Source organism: Oncorhynchus mykiss, chromosome 15, assembly GCF_013265735.2.
Source record: "Oncorhynchus mykiss isolate Arlee chromosome 15, USDA_OmykA_1.1, whole genome shotgun sequence".
In the NCBI taxonomy this organism is placed as follows: Eukaryota; Metazoa; Chordata; class Actinopteri; order Salmoniformes; family Salmonidae; genus Oncorhynchus; species Oncorhynchus mykiss.
This window is the reverse complement of record NC_048579.1, coordinates 5,568,412-5,594,695: the sequence shown is the minus strand read 5'-3', so window position 1 is coordinate 5,594,695 and position 26,284 is coordinate 5,568,412. Positions and strand designations below refer to the sequence as shown.

Below are 26,284 nucleotides of genomic sequence, written 5' to 3'. Positions count from 1 at the left end.
GGTGTGGAATAGAGTTGAGGAGAGGAGGTGTGGAAAGGAGTTGTCGAGTGGAGGTGAGGAGAGGAGGTGAGGAGAGGAGGTGAGGATCGGAGGAGAGGAGGTGTGGAAAGGAGTTGAGGAGAGGAGTTGAGGAGAGGAGGTGAGGAGAGGAGGTGAGGAGAGGAGTTGAGGAGAGGAGGTGTGGAATAGAGTTGAGGAGAGGAGGTGAGGAGAGGCGGTGAGGAGAGGAGTTGAGGATCGGAGTTGAGGAGAGGAGAGGAGGCGAGGAGGTGAGGAGTGGAATTGTGGAGAGGAGGTGAGGAAAGGAGTTGATGAGAGGGCTTGAGGAGAGGAGTTGAGGAACGGAGATGGGGAGAGGAGGGTAGGAGAGGAAGTGAACGAAGAAGCGATGAGAGGAGGTGAGGAATTGAGGAATTGAGGAGACAAATATGAGGAGATTACAGTACACTATAGGATTATCTTTGTTCCTCACCTTGCATTTGATAGCTGTATGGAGCCTGGCCCGTCTGAGGGGTGGTGAATCCTGAGCTGTAGCTGAGGAAGCCTGTCTGTCCTGGGGATTGGGACTGGCTCAGGCCCCCCTCTGTCTTTATGCCTGCCCATAATGAACCCGGATCAGTTAGTGACACTACGTCGGTTCGATGCACACACAATTCACTGCTGTCAGACTCTAAGCCAAAAAGCAATTGAGTATTTTATTAAATGCTAATAAATATAGTAAATATAGTATTATTTTTATATATTAGTATTTTTTATTTTTATCTTTGATAACTTGGTGATTTTAATAGTAGTTAATGTGTTTTAACAATTTTGCTGGTAAGTATTATAACTGATTTACTGATACAGTCATTTATCCACACTTTGGAATCAACGCTCGTTTGGTGGTTTAAAAATGAACAGATTTAATTTATACAACACTTAAACAAGAAATATGACGTACATGTGTTATTTATGAACCGTTATTTAACTAGGCAAGTCAGTTATGAACAAATTATTATTTAAAATGACGGTCTACCACGGCCAAACCCAAACCCGGAGCTAATTGTGCTCCGCCCCATGGGACTCCTAATCACGGCAGGTAATGACACAGCCTGGAATCAAACCAGGGTCTGTAGTGACAGCCTCTAGCACTGAGATGCAGCGCCCTTAGACCACTGTGATACAGCCTGGAATCAAACCAGGGTCTGTAGTGACAGCCTCTAGCACTGAGATGCAGTGCCCTTAGACCGCTGTGATACAGCCTGGAATCAAACCAGGGTCTGTAGTGACGCCTCTAGCACTGAGATGCAGTGCCCGTAGACCACTGTGATACAGCCTGGAATCAAACCAGGGTCTGTAGTGACGCCTCTAGCACTGAGATGCAGTGCCTTAGACCACTGCGCCACTCGAGAGCTCACATAGTAAAGCTGTACTTTTCAATGTCTGAAAGATGGGCGATATCTACAAATTGCACACAAGTAATAAAAACAGAAAGCACTTGTTTGTTATTAGTAAACGGCCCTTCGCTGATGTGGATCAGGCCCAACATATTTCCTACGTTACGGCACGTTTGTTAGCTACTCGCTACCACTCAAACAAACACTGTGTGTGTCTCTCAAGTGGCACCCTATTCCCTACATAGTGCACTACTTTAGACCAGGGCCCTATGGCACCCTATTCCCTATATATAGTGCACTACTTTAGACCAGAGCCCTATGGCACCCTATTCCCTATATAGTGCACTACTTTAGACCAGAGCCCTATGGCACCCTATTCCCTATATATAGTGCACTACTTTAGACCAGAGCCCTATGGCACCCTATTCCCTATATATAGTGCACTACTTTAGACCAGAGCCCTATGGCACCCTATTCCCTATATATAGTGCACTACTTTAGACCAGAACCCTATGGCACCCTATTCCCTATATAGTGCACTACTTTAGACCAGGGCCCTATGGCACCCTATTCCCTATATATAGGGCACTACTTTAGACCAGAGCCCTATGGCACCCTATTCCCTATATATAGTGCACTACTTTTTGACGAGGGTCTATTACTGCCCTACCAAGCAACAAAAAAAAAGGCAGTAACTGCTCATTTGGTCGAAAAATGAGTTAATGTAATTTTTGCTACATTCAATACATGCTTAATCACGTGGACAAGTATCCTGCATCTATTGTTTTGTGTTCAGGAGTAAATGGGGGTCATGTTAGCAGTAACTGCTTAAAGCTACTGTGAAACCAAGGTAAAGTAGTGCACTATATAATAGGGAATAGGGTGCAATTCCTGGTCATATTGGATATTCTGTGGGGGTCAAAGCCCTCATAAGACTCTGGACTAATAAACAACATTGTGATGTGCTTTGCTGTTTTGTTCCTGCGGTGCCTGAAGAAACCAGTTTTTTTGTTTTTGAAATTTACATCGGTAATCTTTTTTTTCTCCGATCTGACTGAATAGCTTGATAAGCACATTTTATTATTATACAGCGTGGAAGATATATGCTGTAGGCAACAAAACAACGTCTCAGCAGAGTTCTAGGACACGTTCTTGAGCTATCGTGGGAACAAACTATTTGTCCTGAGCTAAGCGTTTAATTGCAATACACCCCCCCCCCCCCCCCCCCAAAGTGAAGGATTGTAAAGCAACTAGCAATTCCAAGAGGCGACAGTCCCACAGTTATGTTACTTCTACAAACTATATTGGACTTAATTCAGATTTAGCTAAATTGTAAATAATCATATGATTTAATGCGAGTAGTAATGTAACTGAATTAGAATTGGTTAATTGTTTTTAAATAAAGAAGAATAGTTAACTTAATAAAGTAATACATCTATCCTGTATCTCTAATTAATACATCTATCCTGTATCTCTAATTAATACATCTATACTGTATCTCTAATTAATACATCTATACTGTATCTCTAATTAATACATCTATACTGTATCTCTAATTAATACATCTATACTGTATCTCTAATTAATACATCTATACTGTATCTTTAATTAATACATCTATACTGGATCTATAATTAATACATCTATACTGTATCTATAATTAATACATCTATACTGGATCTATAATTAATACATCTATACTGTATCTATAATTAATACATCTATACTGTATCTCTAATTAATGCATCTATACTGGATCTATAATTAATACATCTATACTGGATCTATAATTAATACATCTATACTGTATCTATAATTAATACATCTATACTGGATCTATAATTAATACATCTATACTGTATCTTTAATTAATACATCTATACTGTATCTCTAATTAATACATCTATACTGTATCTCTAATTAATACATCTATACTGTATCTCTAATTAATACATCTATACTGTATCTTTAATTAATACATCTATACTGGATCTATAATTAATACATCTATACTGTATCTATAATTAATACATCTATACTGGATCTATAATTAATACATCTATACTGTATCTATAATTAATACATCTATACTGTATCTCTAATTAATGCATCTATACTGGATCTATAATTAATACATCTATACTGGATCTATAATTAATACATCTATACTGGATCTATAATTAATACATCTATACTGTATCTCTAATTAATGCATCTATACTGGATCTATAATTAATACATCTATACTGTATCTATAATTAATACATCTATACTGGATCTATAATTAATACATCTATACTGTATCTATAATTAATACATCTATACTGTATCTATAATTAATACATCTATACTGTATCTTTAATTAATACATCTATACTGTATCTCTAATTAATACATCTATACTGTATCTCTAATTAATACATCTATACTGTATCTCTAATTAATACATCTATACTGTATCTCTAATTAATACATCTATACTGGATCTATAATTAATACATCTATACTGGATCTATAATTAATACATCTATACTGGATCTATAATTAATACATCTATACTGTATCTATAATTAATACATCTATACTGTATCTCTAATTAATACATCTATACTGTATCTCTAGTTAATACATCTATACTGTATCTATAATTAATACATCTATACTGGATCTATAATTAATACATCTATACTGTATCTATAATTAATACATCTATACTGTATCTATAATTAATACATCTATACTGTATCTATAATTAATACATCTATACTGTATCTATAATTAATGCCTCTATACTGTATCTATAATTAATACATCTATACTGTATCTATAATTAATACATCTATACTGGATCTCTAATTAATACATCTATACTGTATCTCTAATTAATACATCTATACTGTATCTATAATTAATACATCTATACTGGATCTATAATTAATACATCTATACTGTATCTATAATTAATACATCTATACTGTATCTATAATTAATACATCTATACTGTATCTATAATTAATACATCTATACTGTATCTATAATTAATGCCTCTATACTGTATCTATAATTAATACATCTATACTGTATCTATAATTAATACATCTATACTGGATCTATAATTAATGCCTCTATACTGTATCTATAATTAATACATCTATACTGTATCTATAATTAATACATCTATACTGGATCTATAATTATTGCCTCTATACTGTATCTATAATTAATACATCTATACTGTATCTATAATTAATACATCTATACTGGATCTATAATTAATACATCTATACTGGATCTATAATTAATACATCTATACTGTATCTATAATTAATACATCTATACTGGATCTATAATTAATACATCTATACTGTATCTATAATTAATACATCTATACTGGATCTATAATTAATACATCTATACTGGATCTATAATTAATACATCTATACTGTATCTATAATTAATACATCTATACTGTATCTATAATTAATACATCTATACTGTATCTATAATTAATACATCTATACTGTATCTATAATTAATACATCTATACTGTATCTATAATTAATACATCTATACTGTATCTATAATTAATACATCTATACTGGATCTATAATTAATACATCTATACTGTATCTAAAATTAATACATCTATACTGTATCTCTAATTAATACATCTATACTGTATCTATAATTAATACATCTATACTGTATCTATAATTAATACATCTATACTGGATCTATAATTAATACATCTATACTGGATCTATAATTAATACATCTATACTGTATCTATAATTAATACATCTATACTGGATCTATAATTAATACATCTATACTGTATCTATAATTAATACATCTATACTGGATCTATAATTAATACATCTATACTGTATCTATAATTAATACATCTATACTGTATCTATAATTAATACATCTATACTGTATCTATAATTAATACATCTATACTGTATCTATAATTAATACATCTATACTGTATCTATAATTAATACATCTATACTGTATCTATAATTAATACATCTATACTGTATCTATAATTAATACATCTATACTGTATCTATAATTAATACATCTATACTGTATCACTAATTAATACATCTATACTGTATCTCTAATTAATACATCTATACTGTATCTATAATTAATACATCTATACTGGATCTATAATTAATACATCTATACTGTATCTATAATTAATACATCTATACTGTATCTATAATTAATACATCTATACTGTATCTATAATTAATACATCTATACTGTATCTATAATGAATGCCTCTATACTGTATCTATAATTAATACATCTATACTGTATCTATAATTAATACATCTATACTGTATCTCTAATTAATACATCTATACTGTATCTCTAATTAATACATCTATACTGTATCTATAATTAATACATCTATACTGTATCTATAATTAATACATCTATACTGTATCTATAATTAATACATCTATACTGTATCTATAATTAATACATCTATACTGTATCTATAATTAATACATTTATACTGTATCTATAATTAATGCCTCTATACTGTATCTATAATTAATACATCTATACTGTATCTAGAATTAAAACATCTATACTGGATCTATAATTAATGCCTCTATACTGTATCTATAATTAATACATCTATACTGTATCTATAATTAATACATCTATACTGGATCTATCATTATTGCCTCTATACTGTATCTATAATTAATACATCTATACTGTATCTATAATTAATCCATCTATACTGGATCTATAATTAATACATCTATACTGGATCTATAATTAATACATCTATACTGTATCTATAATTAATACATCTATACTGTATCTATAATTAATACATCTATACTGTATCTATAATTAATACATCTATACTGTATCTCTAATTAATACATCTATACTGTATCTATAATTAATACATCTATACTGTATCTCTAATTAATACATCTATACTGGATCTATAATTAATACATCTATACTGGATCTATAATTAATACATCTATACTGGATCTATAATTAATACATCTATACTGGATCTCTAATTAATACATCTATACTGTATCTCTAATTAATACATCTATACTGGATCTATAATTAATACATCTATACTGTATCTATAATTAATACATCTATACTGGATCTATAATTAATACATCTATACTGTATCTCTAATTAATACAGCTATCCTGTATCTCTAATTAATACATCTATACTGTATCTCTAATTAATACATCTATACTGTATCTCTAATTAATACATCTATACTGTATCTCTAATTAATACATCTATCCTGTATCTCTAATTAATACATCTATACTGTATCTCTAATTAATACATCTATACTGTATCTTTAATTAATGCATCTATACTGTATCTCTAATTAATACATCTATACTGTATCTTTAATTAATACATCTATACTGTATCTCTAATTAATACATCTATACTGTATCTTTAATTAATGCATCTATCCTGGATCTATAATTAATACATCTATACTGTATCTTTAATTAATACATCTATACTGTATCTCTAATTAATACATCTATACTGTATCTTTAATTAATGCATCTATCCTGGATCTATAATTAATACATCTATACTGGATCTATAATTAATACATCTATACTGTATCTTTAATTAATACATCTATCCTGTATCTTTAATTAATAGATCTATACTGTATCTTTAATTAATGCATCTATCCTGTATCTTTAATTAATACATCTATACTGGATCTATAATTAATACATCTATACTGTATCTTTAATTAATACATCTATACTGGATCTATAATTAATACATCTATCCTGTATCTTTAATTAATACATCTATACTGTATCTATAATTAATACATCTATACTGGATCTATAATTAATACATCTATACTGGATATATAATTAATACATCTATACTGGATCTATAATTAATACATCTATACTGTATCTATAATTAATACATCTATACTGTATCTCTAATTAATACATCTATACTGGATCTATAATTAATACATCTATACTGGATCTATAATTAATACATCTATACTGGATCTATAATTAATACATCTATACTGTATCTCTAATTAATACATCTATACTGTATCTCTAATTAATACATCTATACTGGATCTATAATTAATACATCTATACTGTATCTATAATTAATACATCTATACTGGATCTATAATTAATACATCTATACTGGATCTATAATTAATACATCTATACTGGATCTATAATTAATACATCTATACTGTATCTATAATTAATGCATCTATACTGTATCTATAATTAATACATCTATACTGGATCTATAATTAATACATCTATACTGTATCTATAATTAATGCATCTATACTGTATCTATAATTAATACATCTATACTGGATCTATAATTAATACATCTATACTGGATCTATAATTAATACATCTATACTGTATCTATAATTAATGCATCTATACTGTATCTATAATTAATACATCTATACTGGATCTAAAATTAATACATCTATACTGGATCTATAATTAATGCATCTATACTGGATCTATAATTAATGCATCTATACTGGATCTATAATTAATACATCTATACTGGATCTATAATTAATACATCTATACTGGATCTATAATTAATGCATCTATACTGGATCTATAATTAATGCATCTATACTGGATCTATAATTAATACATCTATACTGTATCTATAATTAATACATCTATACTGCATCTTTAATTAATACATCTATACTGGATCTATAATTAATACATCTATACTGGATCTATAATTAATACATCTATACTGGATCTATAATTAATACATCTATACTGTATCTATAATTAATACATCTATACTGTATCTCTAATTAATACATCTATACTGTATCTATAATTAATACATCTATACTGTATCTCTAATTAATACATCTATACTGTATCTTTAATTAATGCATCTATCCTGCATCTTTAATTAATGCATCTATCCTGCATCTTTAATTAATGCATCTATACTGTATCTAAAATTAATACATCTATACTGTATCTCTAATTAATACATCTATACTGTATCTCTAATTAATACATCTATCCTGTATCTTTAATTAATGCATCTATCCTGCATCTTTAATTAATGCATCTATACTGTATCTATAATTAATACATCTATACTGTATCTCTAATTAATACATCTATACTGTATCTCTAATTAATACATCTATACTGTATCTCTAATTAATACATCTATCCTGTATCTTTAATTAATAGATCTATACTGTATCTCTAATTAATACATCTATACTGTATCTTTAATTAATACATCTATACTGTATCTCTAATTAATACAGCTATCCTGTATCTGTAATTAATACAGCTATCCTGTATCTGTAATTAATAGATCTATACTGTATCTCTAATTAATACATCTATACTGTATCTCTAATTAATACATCTATCCTGTATCTTTAATTAATAGATCTATACTGTATCTCTAATTAATACATCTATACTGTATCTTTAATTAATACATCTATACTGTATCTCTAATTAATACAGCTATCCTGTATCTCTAATTAATACATCAAATAATGTATCTCTAATTAATACAGCTATCCTGTATCTCTAATTAATACATCAAATACTGTATCTCTAATTAATACATCTATACTGTATCTTTAATTAATACATCTATACTGTATCTCTAATGAATACATCTATACTGTATCTCTAATTAATACAGCTATCCTGTATCTTTAATTAATAGATCTATACTGTATCTCTAATTAATACATCTATACTGTATCTCTAATTAATACATCTATCCTGTATCTTTAATTAATAGATCTATACTGTATCTCTAATTAATACATCTATACTGTATCTTTAATTAATACATCTATACTGTATCTCTAATTAATACAGCTATCCTGTATCTCTAATTAATACAGCTATCCTGTATCTTTAATTAATAGATCTATACTGTATCTCTAATTAATACATCTATACTGTATCTCTAATTAATACATCTATCCTGTATCTTTAATTAATAGATCTATACTGTATCTCTAATTAATACATCTATACTGTATCTTTAATTAATACATCTATACTGTATCTCTAATTAATACAGCTATCCTGTATCTCTAATTAATACATCAAATACTGTATCTCTAATTAATTCAGCTATCCTGTATCTCTAATTAATACATCAAATACTGTATCTCTAATTAATACAGCTATCCTGTATCTCTAATTAATACATCAAATACTGTATCTCTAATTAATACAGCTATCCTGTATCTCTAATTAATACATCTAATTAATACATCTATACTGTATCTCTAATTAATACATCTAATTAATAGATCTATACTGTATCTTTAATTAATACATATATATATATATACTGTGTCTCTAATTAATACATATATCCTGTATCTCAAATTAATACATCTATACTGTATCTCTAATTAATACATCTAATTAATACATCTATACTGTATCTCTATTTAATACATCTATACTGTATCTTTAATTAATACATCTAATTAATACATCTATCCTGTATCTCTAATTAATACATCTAATTAATACATCTATCCTGTATCTCTAATTAATACATCTAATTAATACGTCTATACTGTATCTCTAATTAATACATCTAATTGATACATCTATACTGTATCTCTAATTAATACATCTAATTAATACATCTATTCTCTATCTCTAATTAATACATCTAATTAATACATCTGTACTGTATCTCTAATTAATACATCTATACTGTATCTTTAATTAATACATCATTACTGTATCTCTAATTAATACAAATGGGGGATGATATATATATATATATATATATATAAATATATGTGTACCTCCATGTAGTTTAGATATAGTAAATATAATCCAGATTGGCATGAGGTTGGCCTGTGCTTACCATAATAATAGTATATACAGTATACAGAATATGATAATACACATATCGACATGTATTTCAGTCAATAAGGTATCTCCATGTAATGCAGATATATCTCTATTGTGTGTTGATGAGTACATCCATACAGCTCGTTGTTCAGAGGCATAGGATTGGCCTGTGCTTACCATAGGCAGGGATCCCGTAGGGTTGTCCAGGCTGGGGGTAGCTAGCATAGGCTGCGGCCTGCTGCATTCCTGTGGTGTACTGTGTCTGACCGTACGCAGACATATTTTGGGATGAAGGAGTAGGGAGAATATGTGGATACGGTCTGCTATTTCAGAAAAGAAACAAGGAGAAGAGAGAGAGAGAGAACATTTGAAAAAGAAGAGCGAGAGAGAGAGAGAGAGAGAGAGAGAGAGAGAGAGAGAGAGAGAGAGAGAGAGAGAGAGAGAGAGACAGAGAAAAAAATATAGAAAAAGAGGAGAGAGAAAGAGAGAGAGAGAGAGAGAGAGAGAGAGAGAGAGAGAGAGAGAGAGAGAGAGAGAGAGAGAGAGACAGAGAGAGAGAGAGAGAGAGAGAGAGAGAGAGAGAAAATATAGAAAAAGAGGAGAGAGAGAGAGAGAGAGAGAGAGAGAGAGAGAGACAGAGAGGGAGAGAGAGAGAGAGACAGAGAGAGAGAGAGAGAGAGAGAGAGAGAGAGAGAGAGAGAGAGAGAGAGAGAGAAAGAAAGAAAGAGATGAACATATTTTACTCACAAAATCATAACACAAAGTTTGTTCACCGACGAATTCTTTGTGATTCTGCTATATAATTTAAAAAAAGTGGGCCGAAGCCCGCAAAGAGAGAAGTAGCCATCGCCTGAGCTGGTACACACTACAAAACAATGAGAAATCACAAAAATATATACATTTTTTGCAAGATAATAATTACAACTGATTTTGTAAGTGCACAAGCTGCAGACATCCAGGCAAACAAAGCAGGTAGAAACCTCCACATCTCGCAGGAGGATCTAATTAAAGGAACCCAATGAAGTTGGATTCTGTTTACTTTCTGAAGCAAAAGAAAAGAAACCTTACTTGGAAGGGTAAATCTGCGAGGAGAACTGCTGTGTTTGTCTTGGGCTGAAGCCACTGGTTCCAATAACTGAGTTGAAAAGAGAAGAGGAGGCAAGCACATATTTTAACATTAAAGATATGAGGTAAATATTATCTTTCGCCAACAGACCTTCCGGAAAGCGTAATTGCGTTGCGTTACTCTATTTATTTCCTCAACCTTAGTTAAGGTTCAAAACGCTGGAGCGCAACAATGAAGGAAAACAATCAGGTAAAAACGCCAAGGGTTTATTCTGCTGACCGGTGAATATAGAACCTGTATGGAACCCAGAAAGGGTTCTACCGGGAACCAAAAGGGTTCTACCTGGAACCCAGAAAGGGTTCTACCGGGAACCAAAAGGGTTCTACCTGGAACCCAGAAAGGGTTCTACCGGGAACCAAAAAGGTTCTACCTGGAACCCAGAAAGGGTTCTACCGGGAACCAAAAGAGTTCTACCTGGAACCCAAAAGGGTTCTACCTGGAACCAATAGGGTTCTTCTACCTGCCTGGAACCAAAAAGGGTTCTACCTGGAATCAAAAGGGTTCTACCGGGAACCAAATAGGTTCTACCTGGAACCAATAGGGTTCTACAAGGAACCACAAGGGTTCTACCTGCCTGGAATCAAAAGGGTTCTACCTGGAACCAAAAAGGGTTCTACCTGGAACCAAAAAGGTTCTACCTGGAACCAAAAAGGATTATCCTATGGGGACAGCCAAAGAACCCTTTTTTGCAAAGAGTGTACAATGCATATCTTTAGGTGTGGTCCTTGGTCAAAAGTAGTGCACTATATAGGGCATAGGGTGCCATTTGGGATGAACACCGCCATATGCTGTCACTCCTTCGTAGTGTCTGGTCTAAGGTAGTGCACCATATAGGGAATAGAGTGGATTTTGGAACGTAACCCATGTGAGATACTTCGGCACTGCCATGACGACCGCTAGACTGGTGTAAACACAGTATGGATGCAGTGTCCAGGGCCTGTGTTCTGGGCCTGTGGTCAGGGCCTGTGGTCAGGGCCTGTGGTCATGGCCTGTGTCCTGGGCCTGTGTTCTGGGCCTGTGGTCATGGCCTGTGTCCTGGGCCTGTGTTCTGGGCCTGTGGTCATGGCCTGTGTTCTGGGCCTGTGGTCAGGGCCTGTGGTCATGGCCTGTGGTCATGGCCTGTGTCCTGGGCCTGTGTTCTGGGCCTGTGTTCTGGGCCTGTGGTCATGGCCTGTGTCCTGGGCCTGTGTTCTGGGCCTGTGTTCTGGGCCTGTGGTCAGGGCCTGTGTCCTGGGCCTGTGTCCTGGGCCTGTGTTCTGGGCCTGTGTTCTGGGCCTGTGGTCAGGGCCTGTGTTATGGGCCTGTGTTCAGGGCCTGTGTTCTGGGCCTGTGGTCATGGTCTGTGTCCCAAACGTAACTGTATGTAACTATGTAACTATATGTATTACATACACTATGTAACTATGTAACTATGTAACTATATGTATTACATACACTATGTAACTATGTAACTATGTAACTATATGTATTACATACACTATGTAACTATGTAACTATGTAACTATATGTATTACATACACTATGTAACTATGTAACTATGTAACTATGTAACTATATGTATTACATACACTATGTAACTATGTAACTATGTAACTATATGTATTACATACACTATGTAACTATGTAACTATGTAACTATGTAACTATATGTATTACATACACTATGTAACTATGTAACTATGTAACTATATGTATTACATACACTATGTAACTATGTAACTATATGTTTTACATACACTATGTAACTATTGATGCTGTAAGGCCTCAGGGAAACATCGTTGTTAATACTGAACTCATCAGCAGCACCTGCCAGTCAGACTAAACGGTGGAATTCTGAAAACAGATCACACACACACACACACACACACACACACACACACACACACACACACACACACACACACACACACACACACACACACACACACACACACACACACACACACACACACACACACACACACACACACACACACACACACCACACACACACACAGGAACATCAAACACACACACACACCTATAAACGCACACAATCACAAATCAACCCCCACCCCTCTCCCCCTGCACACACACATGTCCATCCCCCGTCCCCCAACCCCCGTCTCACCTGATCCTGAAAAGCTGTCAAGGGAGACGTCGGCTACTGGGGTGGTGATGTCACTGCTGCTCATAGGTTCTGTTTTAACTGAGGACAAAGACAACACACACGCCGTCAGCACACATACACACACACACACACCATCTGCACACACACACACACCAAAAAAAAATATTTTCTGGTGGGTTTGGTTGTGTGGGATGGATTTTAACATACACCCAATAAATACTAAATTAATAATATATATAAAAATAAATAATATATAATAAAAAATAAATATATATAATAAAGGAATGATTTATAAACAATACTAGGGTAGAATACAGGAAATATTTGACTAATTAAAGTTAGTTACAACTTTTACACTCTGTTCCTATAGACTAGAACCTAATAGTTTAAAAAATAATAATTGTATTTTATAATAATACTGCAACGTTATTGATAGTTTTTTTCCTTGGATTAACCACGGAGATCCTTTAATGTATCCTACGTGGGATTTACATATTCCTCATGGTAAACTCTCTTTAAGAACCATTTGAGGAGAATAAAATATTAGCCTAAATTGTTAATCAATTACGCCAAACAACGAGGATGTTTTTCTCATTTCAACCTGTTGAATTTAACCAGGAATAATAATAAGTAAAATAAAAAAAAACATCTTGAACACTGTTGAACAAATTTAAAATAAATCCATGTGGCATTCACTAGGTATGCACGATTATTTTGTCTCCCATCCACGACTTGAGCATGCACTGTTAAAACAAGACCTCAGCAGTAACAGGCAAACTACGGCCTATCAATACATTTTAAAACCCACCCCTCAATCAAAGTAATCAATCAGTTAATATTAAGATAATCTCAAATTAACCAAATAAATCAGTAATTGCCACTAAATCACTGGATGGCTTACCACAGGTTATAATGTAGCGTCAGAGGAAAGAAAGGTTAACACAGTCAATGGTAGTAGGATACTGGCGTAAAATGGCCCCTGTATGGAAAGGGAGTCAGTCTGCATATGGACGTGCAAATACGATTGAAACAATGTACTGTGATAATATTACAATGTAATATTAAGTGTTTTAAAGACGGCAGTGAACGGAGGGTGACCCCGTGCCCCGCTGAGCCTCTCAGAGTTACAGTATACCACTGAAAGCTCAACGGAGAGGATTTCACAGTTATCTGATAGCTCGGCAATCTTTGACATTTTGAAATCAATCTATTTCACTTCAGGCAGCAGGCAGGCGTTTGGGGATATAGGGGAAGGGGGAGATGAGAGAGAGAGGAGAAGAGGGGGAGAAAGGGAATTTCACGTGATGTGGGCAAAGGGAGTCATGCTCGGTGGGTTGGTCGGTGAGATCTATCTCTCATGGTTTTGAAGAAGTCTTTCCCTGTCATGTTTGATATGTTTCCACTATGGTCGTTCTGCTGAGAAACACATGTTGACGGGAGAATGGGAGGGAGCCTTTTCTTTAGAACAACACACCAACATGTCTGCCTTGAAAACGGATAGAGATAATATAATAGGGATAAATTGTGGTGTAACTATAACACAGTGGAATAACTATAACACAGTGGTGTAACTATAACACAGAGGAATAACTATAACACAGAGGAATAACTATAACACAGTGGAATAACTATAACACAGTGGTGTAACTATAACACAGAGGAATAACTATAACACAGAGGAATAACTATAACACAGTGGAATAACTATAACACAGTGGTGTAACTATAACACAGTGGTGTAACTATAACACAGTGGAATAACTATAACACAGTGGAGTAACTATAACACAGTGGAATAACTATAACACAGTGGAATAACTATAACACAGTGGAATAACTATAACACAGTGGAGTAACTATAACACAGTGGAATAACTATAACACAGTGGAATAACTATAACACAGTGGAATAACTATAACACAGTGGAGTAACTATAACACAATGGTGTAACTATAACACAGTGGAATAACTATAACACAGTGGAATAACTATAACACAGTGGAATAACTATAACACAGTGGAATAACTATAACACAGTGGTGTAACTCTGACACAGTGGAATAACTATAACACAGTGGAATAACTATAACACAGTGGTGTAACTCTGACACAGTGGAATAACTATAACACAGTGGAATAACTATAACACAGTGGTGTAACTCTGACACAGTGGAATAACTATAACACAGTGGTGTAACTATGACACAGTGGAATAACTATAACACAGTGGTGTAGCTATAACACAGTGGAATAACTATAACACAGTGGAATAACTATAACACAGTGGTGTAACTATAACACCGTGGAATAACTATAACACAGTGGAATAACTATAACACAGTGGTGTAACTATAACACTGTGGAATAACTATAATACAGTGGTGTAACTATGACACAGTGGTGTAACTATAACACAATGGAATAAATATAACACAGTGGAATAACTATAACACAGTGGAATAACTATAACACAGTGGAATAAATATAACACAGTGGAATAACTATAACACAGTGGAATAACTATAACACAGTGGTGTAACTATAACACAGAGGAATAACTATAACACAGTGGTGTAACTATAACACAGTGGAATAACTATAACACAGTGGAATAACTATAACACAGTGGTGTAACTATAACACTGTGGAATAACTATAATACAGTGGTGTAACTATGACACAGTGGTGTAACTATAACACAATGGAATAAATATAACACAGTGGAATAACTATAACACAGTGGAATAACTATAACACAGTGGAATAACTATAACACAGTGGAATAACTATAACACAGTGGAATAACTATAACACAGTGGAATAACTATAACACAGTGGAATAACTATAACACAGTGGAATAAATATAACACAGTGGAATAACTATAACACAGTGGAATAACTATAACACAGTGGTGTAACTATAACACAGAGGAATAACTATAACACAGTGGTGTAACTATAACACAGTGGAATAACTATAACACAGTGGTGTAACTATAACACAGTGGAATAACTATAACACAGTGGAATAACTATAACACAGTGGAATAACTATAACACAGTGGAATAAATATAACACAGTGGAATAACTATAACACAGTGCAATAACTACAACACAGTGCATGCACAAACTAGCACACACACACACACTCAGATTGTTACAAACCAGCAATCAATAACTACTGTATTCAGAAAACACAGCCAGCATATCAAAGAAAGGGGAAGAAAACAAACGTAATAATGAGTCTATAACAATTCATGAACCATAGACTCATACCACAAATAGTCTATAACGATTCATGAACCATGAACTCGTACCCCAAAGAGTCTTTAACGATTCATGAACCATGGACTCATAATCCACGAGTATATAACCATTCATGAACCATGAACTCGTACCCCAAAGAGTCTATAACGATTCATGAACCATAGACTCATTCCACAAATAGTCTATAACGATTCATGAACCATGGACTCATTCCACAAATAGTCTATAATCATTCATGAACCATGAATTCGTACCCCAAAGAGTCTTTAACGATTCATGAACCATGGACTCCTAACCCACGAGTCTATAACGATTCATGAACCATGGCTCTCGTAACCCAGCAGTCTCAAACCATGCTTTAGATGACTCAACATAACACAACAAGTAACGCTGAAAGAGTTTCCAAATGAAAGGCACAATAGTTGAAGAAACGTTGTTAGAATGATCAAATTAGACGTGTCAATTAAAAGCATTTCAATTCATACATTATTATTTGTATTTATTTTTTTTAAAGTGATGTCACTTCGTAAAGTGATTTCTTTCTTTCTCTCTCTCTTTCTTGTCTTGTCTTTTCTAAGTTGAAAACACCAAGTATTGTCCTTTCATTGTTGTCCACACCTGAACTGCACCGACCTGCAGCCTGTGAGCTAGAGCCTAACAACCAGTCAGCTGTGGTGAGCATTGTGATGCTATCACCTGTGGGAAACAGAGAATAGATAACAATCTGATTTTACTGCCGCTCTGTGCCAGGCTCTTTGTCCTGCGTAGAGAAGAAGAACAAAAAAATAAAAATACACAGTGTCACGCATCCCAAATTGTACCCTGTGCCCTTTACAGTGCACTTCTTTATTTTTTTTTTTTTTTGTCAAACTTTCAGTTAAAAGTAGTGTACTGTGTAGGGGAGTAGGGTGCCGTTTGAGATGCGGCCAATGTCTTAACCACCAGAAAGACCTTTTTTTCCTTTTCCTATCAAGATTTTACATTTTCAAGGTACACTTTTAAGAGCTTGTGTGGGTTTGTGATAGGGGCAGCCTGCTAGCTCCACGACACCTAGAGCAGTGGTTGGAACGGACACAACAACACTACTCAACAGAGTCAACAGGGACGTTAACAAAGGTACTAACCGCACGCAACGTAAAACCCATTTTTATACCAGGGAAGCTTTTGAATAATTACACGAGTACTTAAATATACTGCTAATAGTTCCTTTGTAAAAAAAAACAAAAAAAAAAACAGAGACAATAGCATCAGATTTACAAATGCATATCATTTTCATATCTATATTAAATACATTGTCTGTTTAATTGTGTATTTAAACAATGCACTAGCCCATAAGCCATCAGGTCACTAGTAGTTTCCATGTTATTGGGGCGGCAGGGAGCCTAGTGGTCAGAGCGTTGGGCCAGTCACCGAAAGGTTGTTGGATTAAATCCCAGAGCTGACAAGGTAAAAACCTGTTGTTCTGTCCCCTGAACAAGGCAGTTAACCCACTGTTCCTAGGCATTCATTGTAAATAAGAATGTGTTCTAAATTAACTTGCCTAGTTAATTAAAAAAAAGGTTAAATAAATAAAATAAATAAATTCACTACAGAGTAGTAGACTGGAGAAATAAGAAATAGTACTAGGTAATGCTTCACCTTTTGAAAACGGAAAACAGATCCCCTCCTTTTTCTTTCACCGGGGTAACACCTGCCAACCTTTTACCACTTAGCAGATGCATTAACCACTACACAGCATGAAGAGTGAGGCTTAAAACAAACCCCCTCTAACCTCTGCTCTGCTATACATTGAGACCAGAACAAACTTCAATTGTACAACTGATGGTACAATGGTTGTGATGCAACGGAGCGTATTTCTGAAACCAGAAAATAATTACACGAGCATTGTGGAGACGCGAAATAAAGACATGAAGACACTAACTCATGAATTAAGAAAACTCTTTGTTGTATCACACAAATATAATTTGTAACACAACCATTGTGTCAAGTATAACGTTTGACTTTAATTGCGAACAATATGACATCTTTGAGAGCCTCTAGCAACCAGCCAAGCCCTCTCCCACATGTCCCATAGTGAATTTAGAGGGAGAGAGAGAGAGAGAGAAGAGAGAGAGAGAGAGAGAGAGAAGAGAGAGAAGAGAGAGAGAGAGAGAGAGAGAGAGAGAGAGAGAAGAGAGAGAAGAGAGAGAGAGAGAAGGAGAGAGAGAGAGAGAGAGAGAAGAGAGAGAAGAGAGAGAGAGAGAGAGAAGAGAGAGAAGAGAGAGAGAGGTCTTAGAAATGTCAGGTCCTAGACGAGGGTTGATTCTAAGAGCTGAGGGGCATTACGGAGTCAGGAGCGAAGGAAGAATTAAGAAGGAAAAGCCCAGAGCACATACCTTCAGTGCCATTGGGGGTCATGGAATTGGTATTGATATGGGAGTTGTCGAGTCTGGGACCATTAGGAGATTCACTGCTTCCACTTACACAGCTGTGCGGACTGGCTAGATCCTGCATGTCCATAGACCTGGCAGACAAGACACACACACACACACACACACACACACACACACACACACACACACACACACACAATTACTCACATCTTTCCGTGAACCATCCAGTTCTGATCAGTAATGTGGTCATTACCTGTTCTAATATGTGTTTGATGTATTTATTCCTACTGATAACTGCGTAAAACTGTTTTAAAATTAACGTTTACATTTGTTTCAAACAAATTAAAGAAGGAAAAATAAAATGGATGCTTGAGATTTTTTATTTTTTTTAGCTAGAAATACTATCAGCAAATTTCCCAGAAGTTACAGAAAAGAACAAACAAAAACACATGGCTATTTAGACATGTTTGTTCTGACCCAGTGAAATATTAATTTAACTTCTGCTCATTTCTTTTGAGAATAAAATCCGTAAACACTAAAAAATATCACAATAGGTAAATATAATGATACAAATGAATTTTACTCAATGAAATACACACAAATATATACACTGTTATACTACTGCATTATACTATATACAATACATTTAAACATTAATATTGATCAGAATTATAATTTAATTCAGCATTTTAATTGACTGAGCTCCCTCACAAAGCTAGAAATCCTGTAAAAAATGTTTTTTAAAAAACCATGCTTTTAATAATACATGTACTCATGTTAAAAGTCTACAATATAGTAATTATATAGAAATTAATATTTTAGAACGTAATCACACTTTCTGATTGGTTGCATAGATACAGAACATACATCTCTATGGACTGAAGGCTATGGTTGAAATGGTTAGTTGTTAGAAGATTAAAAGAGCTATTATCTAAATGATTCTAAGAACAGCTTGCTAGTTCTCTTAATTGATTCTAAGAACAGCTTGCTAGTTCTCTAAATTGATTCTAAGAACAGCTTGCTAGTTCCCTAAATTGATTCTAAGAACAGCTAGTTATTTCTCTAAATTGATTCTAAGAACAGCTTGCTAGTTCTCTAAATTGATTCTAAGAACAGCTAGTTATTTCTCTTAATTGATTCTAAGAACAGCTAGCTAGTTCTCTAAATTATTCTAAGAGCTGCTAGTTAGTTCTCTTAGTTGATTCTAAGAACAGCTAGATAGTTCTCTAAATTATTCTAAGAGCTGCTAGTTAGTTCTCTTAATTGATTCTAAGAACAGCTAGCTAGTCCTCTAAATTGATTCTAAGAACAGCTAGCTAGTTCTATAATTGAGTATAAGACTAAGAGTTTGTCTTCTGACTGGCTGTTAGACGGCTGTCTCCACGGCTCAGTGTAGAGAGATGAGGAGTAAGGCCCAGGTTCACGATGCATCAGTTTTCTCTGGCAACCATTTTAATTGTTTCCGTGTTGATATTGAAGACCTTGCCATTGAAAACATTATTCTATTCTAGTCATTGTTGCTCTGAGGAGTCTATCAGTCATAGTCGGAAGGAGGTTACAACAGGCCCGGAGCAGAGCTGAAAGCCGACTCGTGTTTTGTCCTTGTCACCGGGCCCAATGCAATATACTTTAATTCAATTAGTGTGTAATGTGTGGTGTCTTACACTTTCTTTTTCCAATTAGAGTTAAAGACTATGGATAAATCTTTAATCAAAGCTTTTTTTGTTTTGTTCCACCAACATTTTGTTGTTGTTTTTTTGTTTGGTTTCATGTAAACACAATCTGATTGGATGGAAAGAACGTGGACGGTGTTTCGACAGTGTTTGGATTGAAAGATCATTTCAACAGACGTCGTTTTTTTTTTAAAAACAAATTTAAAACATATAAACACAGATATATGCATTGTATTTTCTACTCTGAGATCAGCAGGACATTTTTTTTTTTTTTAAATGTGTTTTTTTCAATCCAACTTCTTCTTAACAGTACTTTCTAGCAAACAAAGCAAATTAAATAGAATTGTTGGGAATATTCCCATCTCCTTCTCACAAATGGTTGCTGTGTCCTATTGTTCCTACCCAAAGGAATATGAATTGCCTCATATTCTCCCACCCAAAATAAACAACAAAACTAAAATAGGTGTTAGAAACAGCAGAGGAACCGGTGCAGTAATTCAACCAGGAGGAAATTACTGTTCAACTGACGCAACTTCTTTCTCTCTCTCCCTCTCCTTCTCTCTGTCCTCTCACACAAATTCACTCTCCCTTCTCTCTCTCTCCCCCTTTACTCCATCCTTGCATCTCTTCTTCTCGCGCTCCCTCTCACACAAATGATCTATCCTTCTCTCTCTCTCCTTCTCTCTGTCCTCTCTCTCCCTCTCACACAAATTATCTATCCTTCTTTCTCTCCTTCTCTCTGTCCTCTCTCTCCCTCTCACACAAATGATCTATCCTTCTCTCTCTCCTTCTCTCTGTCCTCTCTCTCCCTCTCACACAAATTATCTATCCTTCTTTCTCTCCTTCTCTCTGTCCTCTCTCTCCCTCTCACACAAATGATCTATCCTTCTTTCTCTCCTTCTCTCTGTCCTCTCTCTCCCTCTCACACAAATTATCTATCCTTCTTTCTCTCCTTCTCTCTGTCCTCTCTCCCTCTCACACAAATGATCTATCCTTCTCTCTCTCCTTCTCTCTGTCCTCTCTCTCCCTCTCACACAAATTATCTATCCTTCTTTCTCTCCTTCTCTCTGTCCTCTCTCTCCCTCTCACACAAATGATCTATCCTTCTCTCTCTCCTTCTCTCTGTCCTCTCTCTCCCTCTCACACAAATTATCTATCCTTCTCTCTCTCCTTCTCCCGCTCCTTCTCTGTCCTCGCTCTCCCTCTCACACAAATTATCTATCCTTCTCTCTCTCTCCCTTCTCTCTGTCCTCTCTCTCCCTCTCACACAAATTGTCTATCCTTCTCTCTCTCTCCCTTCTCTTTCTCCATTCTCACTATCTATTCTCTCTCTCCCTTCTCTCATATAACCCATTAACTGTGGTTAATCACTTTATTGATTTTGCTGTGACTCTATCTCCCTATCTACCCCCCCCCCCCCTCTCTCTCTCTTTTTTTTATTTCTCTCTCTCTGATGCTACCTGCCTGGCACTGGCCCAACTCTGCTCTTACCTGGAAAGACGTAGCAACCCAGAATCATCTGAACCAGGCTGTACCTTTTTTTTTTACTTGCCTGAGCAGAAACAATGTCACTCCTTGTTTTTCAGCTTTGTGTCACTGTCCAGAGACATCGATGACACAAAAGAGCTGAGAAAACATTCCTGTTATTCTGTCTTAGAGAGTGCTAGCCACACTGGGAAAAGGAACAGAGGACATTCTCTCTCTCTGGAGTCGCTCTCTCTGAGCCAATCTCTCTCTTATCTCTCTCTCTCTTTTCTCTCTCTCTCTCAGCCACTCTCCCTCTTCTCTCGCTCTTCTCTCTCTCTGTCACACTCTCTCTCTCAGCCACTCTCTCTCTTCTCTATCTCTCTCAGCCAATCTCTCTCTTCTCTCTCTTCTCTCTCTCTGTCACTCCCTTTTCTCTCTCTCTTCTCTCTCTCTGTCACTCCCTCTTCTCTCTCTCCGCTCTCATTTGGGTCTTCTCTACGTCCTCCCTCCTCACTGCTGTTGTTGCCTATCCGCCCTCATTTGGGTCTTCTCTACGTCCTCCCTCCTCCCTCCTCCCTGAGCGAGGGGAGCACAGCCAAATGACTGGAAAGGTGATTCAGAGGTGGGGGTAGTGGGCTGGAGGGTTTTAGGAGGGCTGTGGAAGGGGGTGGGAGTAGCCTCAAGGTAGAATGATATTAACTTAAGCTAGCTGCCAGTTAGAGAGAGAGAGTAGCCTGGAGGTAGGAAGATATTTAGCTACCTGCCAGATAGAGGAGAGAGTTAAGCCTGGAGGTAGGAAGATATTTAGCTAGCTGCCAGATAGAGGAGAGAGAGTAGCCTGGAGGTAGGAAGATGTTTAGCTAGCTGCCAGATAGAGGAGAGAGAGTAGCCTGGAGGTAGGAGGATATTTAGCTACCTGCCAGATAGAGGAGAGAGAGTAGCCTGGAGGTAGGAGGATATTTAGCTAGCTACCAGATAGAGGAGAGAGAGTAGCCTGGAGGTAGGAGGATATTTAGCTAGCTGCCAGATAGAGTGGCGGTTGATGTGACTTGTTGAGTAGAGGCCAGTGAAGCATGACGCCCATATAGCCTCTTCAGCAGGTCTTTCATCTGCAATTGACTCTATCTGCAATTTATCTGCACTCCCCTCTCTCAGCACACTGACAGCTCCTAATGACCATCAGGACTCCTCCGCTGTTTCCTGCGGGCCTGAGGCCACAGAACACAGCAGTACTGTCCCAAATGGCACCCTATACCATTTATAGTGCACTACTTTTGACCCAGGGAGGGAGGGGGGGAGGCATCTCAGACAATGAGAGGGAGAGAGCTAGATGGGAATCAAGAACACGGAGAGCATATGGAGACACATGTGTTTCCTATGACGATACTAATGCCTCTATTACTGTCCTTTAGTTTGACAGTTATCTTTCACTGTCCAATGAGACCCTCTCTGCTGCTCTCTCTCTCTTTCCTTCTCTCTTTCCAACTCTCTCACTCAATTCAATTCAATTCAAAGGTCTTTATTGGCATGGGAAACATGTGTTAACATTGCCAAAGCAAGTGAGGTAGATAATAAACAAAAGTAATAAACAAAAGTGAAATAAACAATCAATATTAACAGTAAACATTACACATACAGAAGTTTCTGCACTCTCTCTCTCTCTCTCTCTCATCTCTCTCTCTCTCTCTCTCTCTCTCTCTCTCTCTCTCTCTCTCTCTCTCTCTCTCTCTCTCTCTCTCTCTCTCTCTCTCTCTCTCTCTCTCTCTCTCTCTCAGACATCAAGTAGAAACACATCCCTGCACCACGACCATAACAATATATAAGGTCTGACTCCGGCCCACCGCGGGGACACAGGGTGAAACACAGGTCAGAACATATCAAAAAGACGTGGAGAAAGTACTTTTTTTTTTAAATATCCCAGCTCGCTCTCATGATTTTTGAACGACTGACTGGCAATCTCAGCTAGATGGTCTTAAGTTGAAATTATTTTTTTTTAACAGGCTTTGCTCTTCAGACTTCAGACTCTCTCTCGCTCTCTCTCTCTCTCGCATAATAATCATCATCTCCTGTGCACCCCTACCACCACCATGGACAACAACCCCTCTAACCCCCAATAACACCCCCACCACCACCATGGATAACAACCCCTCTAACCCCCAATAACACCCCCACCACCATGGAAACCAACCCCTCTAACCCTCAATAACACCCCCACCACCACCATGGATAACAACCCCTCTAACCCCCAATAACACCCCCACCACCATGGATAACAACCCCTCTAACCCCCAATAACACCCCCACCACAATGGATAACAACCCCTCTAACCCTCAATAACACCCCCACCACCATGGAAACCAACCCCTATAACCCCCAATAACACCCCCACCACCACCATGGATAACAACCCCTCTAACCCTCAATAACACCCCCACCACCATGGAAACTAACCCCTCTAACCCCCAATAACACCCCCACCACCACCATGGATAACAACCCCTCTAACCCCCAATAACACCCCCACCACCACCATGGATAACAACCCCTCTAACCCCCAATAACACCCCCACCACCATGGATAACAACCCCTCTAACCCCCAATAACACCCCCACCACAATGGATACCAACCCCTCTAACCCTCAATAACACCCCCACCACCATGGATAACAACCCCTCTAACCCCCAATAACAACCCCACCACCATGGAAACCAACCCCTCTAACCCCCAATAACACCCCCACCACCACCATGGATAACAACCCCTCTAACCCCCAATAACACCCCCACCACCATGGATAACAACCCCTCTAACCCCCAATAACACCCCCACCACAATGGATAACAAACCCTCTAACCCTCAATAACACCCCCCACCACCATGGATAACAAACCCTCTAACCCCCAATAACACCCCCACCACCATGGATAACAAACCCTCTAACCCTCAATAACACCCCCACCTCCATGGATAAAACTCCACTAACCCCCAATAACAACCCCACCATGGATAACAACCCCTCTAACCCTCAATAAAACCCCCACCACCACCATGGATAACAACTCCTCTAACCCCCAATAACACCCCCACCATGGATGACAACCCCTCTAACCCCCAATAACACCTCCAAAGAAAGAAAGACTTGAGAGAGCAAGAGAGAGAGAGAGAGAGAGAGAGAGAGAGATGTGATATAGACCCTCCATCCTACTGCAGGTGATATAGACCTTCCATCCTACTGCAGGTGAAATAGACCCTCGATCCTACTGCAGGTGATATAGACCCTCCATCCTACTGCAGGTGATATAGACCCTCCATCCTACTGCAGGTGATATAGACCATCCATCCTACTGCAGGCGATATAAACCCTCCAGAATACTGCAGATGATATAGTCCATCCAACCTACTACATGTGATATAGACCCTCCAGAATCTTGCAGGTGATATAGACCCTCCATCCTACTGCAGGTAATATAGACCCTCCATCCTACTGCAGGTGACATAGACCCTCCAACCTACTGCAGGTGATATAGACCCTCCAGAATAGGGCAGGTGATATAGACCCAGAATACTGCAGGCGATATAGACCCTACATCCTACTGCAGGTGATATAGACCCTCCATCCTATCTCAGGTGATATAGACTCTCCAACCTACTGCAGGTGATATAGACCATCCATCCTACTGCAGGCGATATAAACCCTCCAGAATACTGCAGATGATATAGTCCATCCAACCTACTACATGTGATATAGACCCTCCAGAATCTTGCAGGTGATATAGACCCTCCATCCTACTGCAGGTAATATAGACCCTCCATCCTACTGCAGGTGACATAGACCCTCCAACCTACTGCAGGTGATATAGACCCTCCAGAATAGGGCAGGTGATATAGACCCTCCATCCTACTGCAGGTGATATAGACCCTCCATCCTATTGCAGGTGATATAGA

The 26,284-nt window shown here is 36.3% G+C and overlaps 1 protein-coding gene across 1 annotated transcript in view; it reads right to left on the bottom strand.

The window, feature by feature from the left end:
- LOC110489530 (eyes absent homolog 1-like) overlaps positions 1-26,284 on the bottom strand; it is a gene marked incomplete in the record, with an annotated part of 115,349 nt that overhangs the window by 75,105 nt on the left and 13,960 nt on the right. Inside the window, 6 exon segments of the mRNA XM_036945599.1 lie at positions 473-595; positions 10,496-10,641; positions 11,387-11,453; positions 13,555-13,632; positions 17,458-17,520; positions 19,200-19,327. Coding sequence (XP_036801494.1) covers positions 473-595; positions 10,496-10,641; positions 11,387-11,453; positions 13,555-13,632; positions 17,458-17,520; positions 19,200-19,323 — 601 coding nt within the window.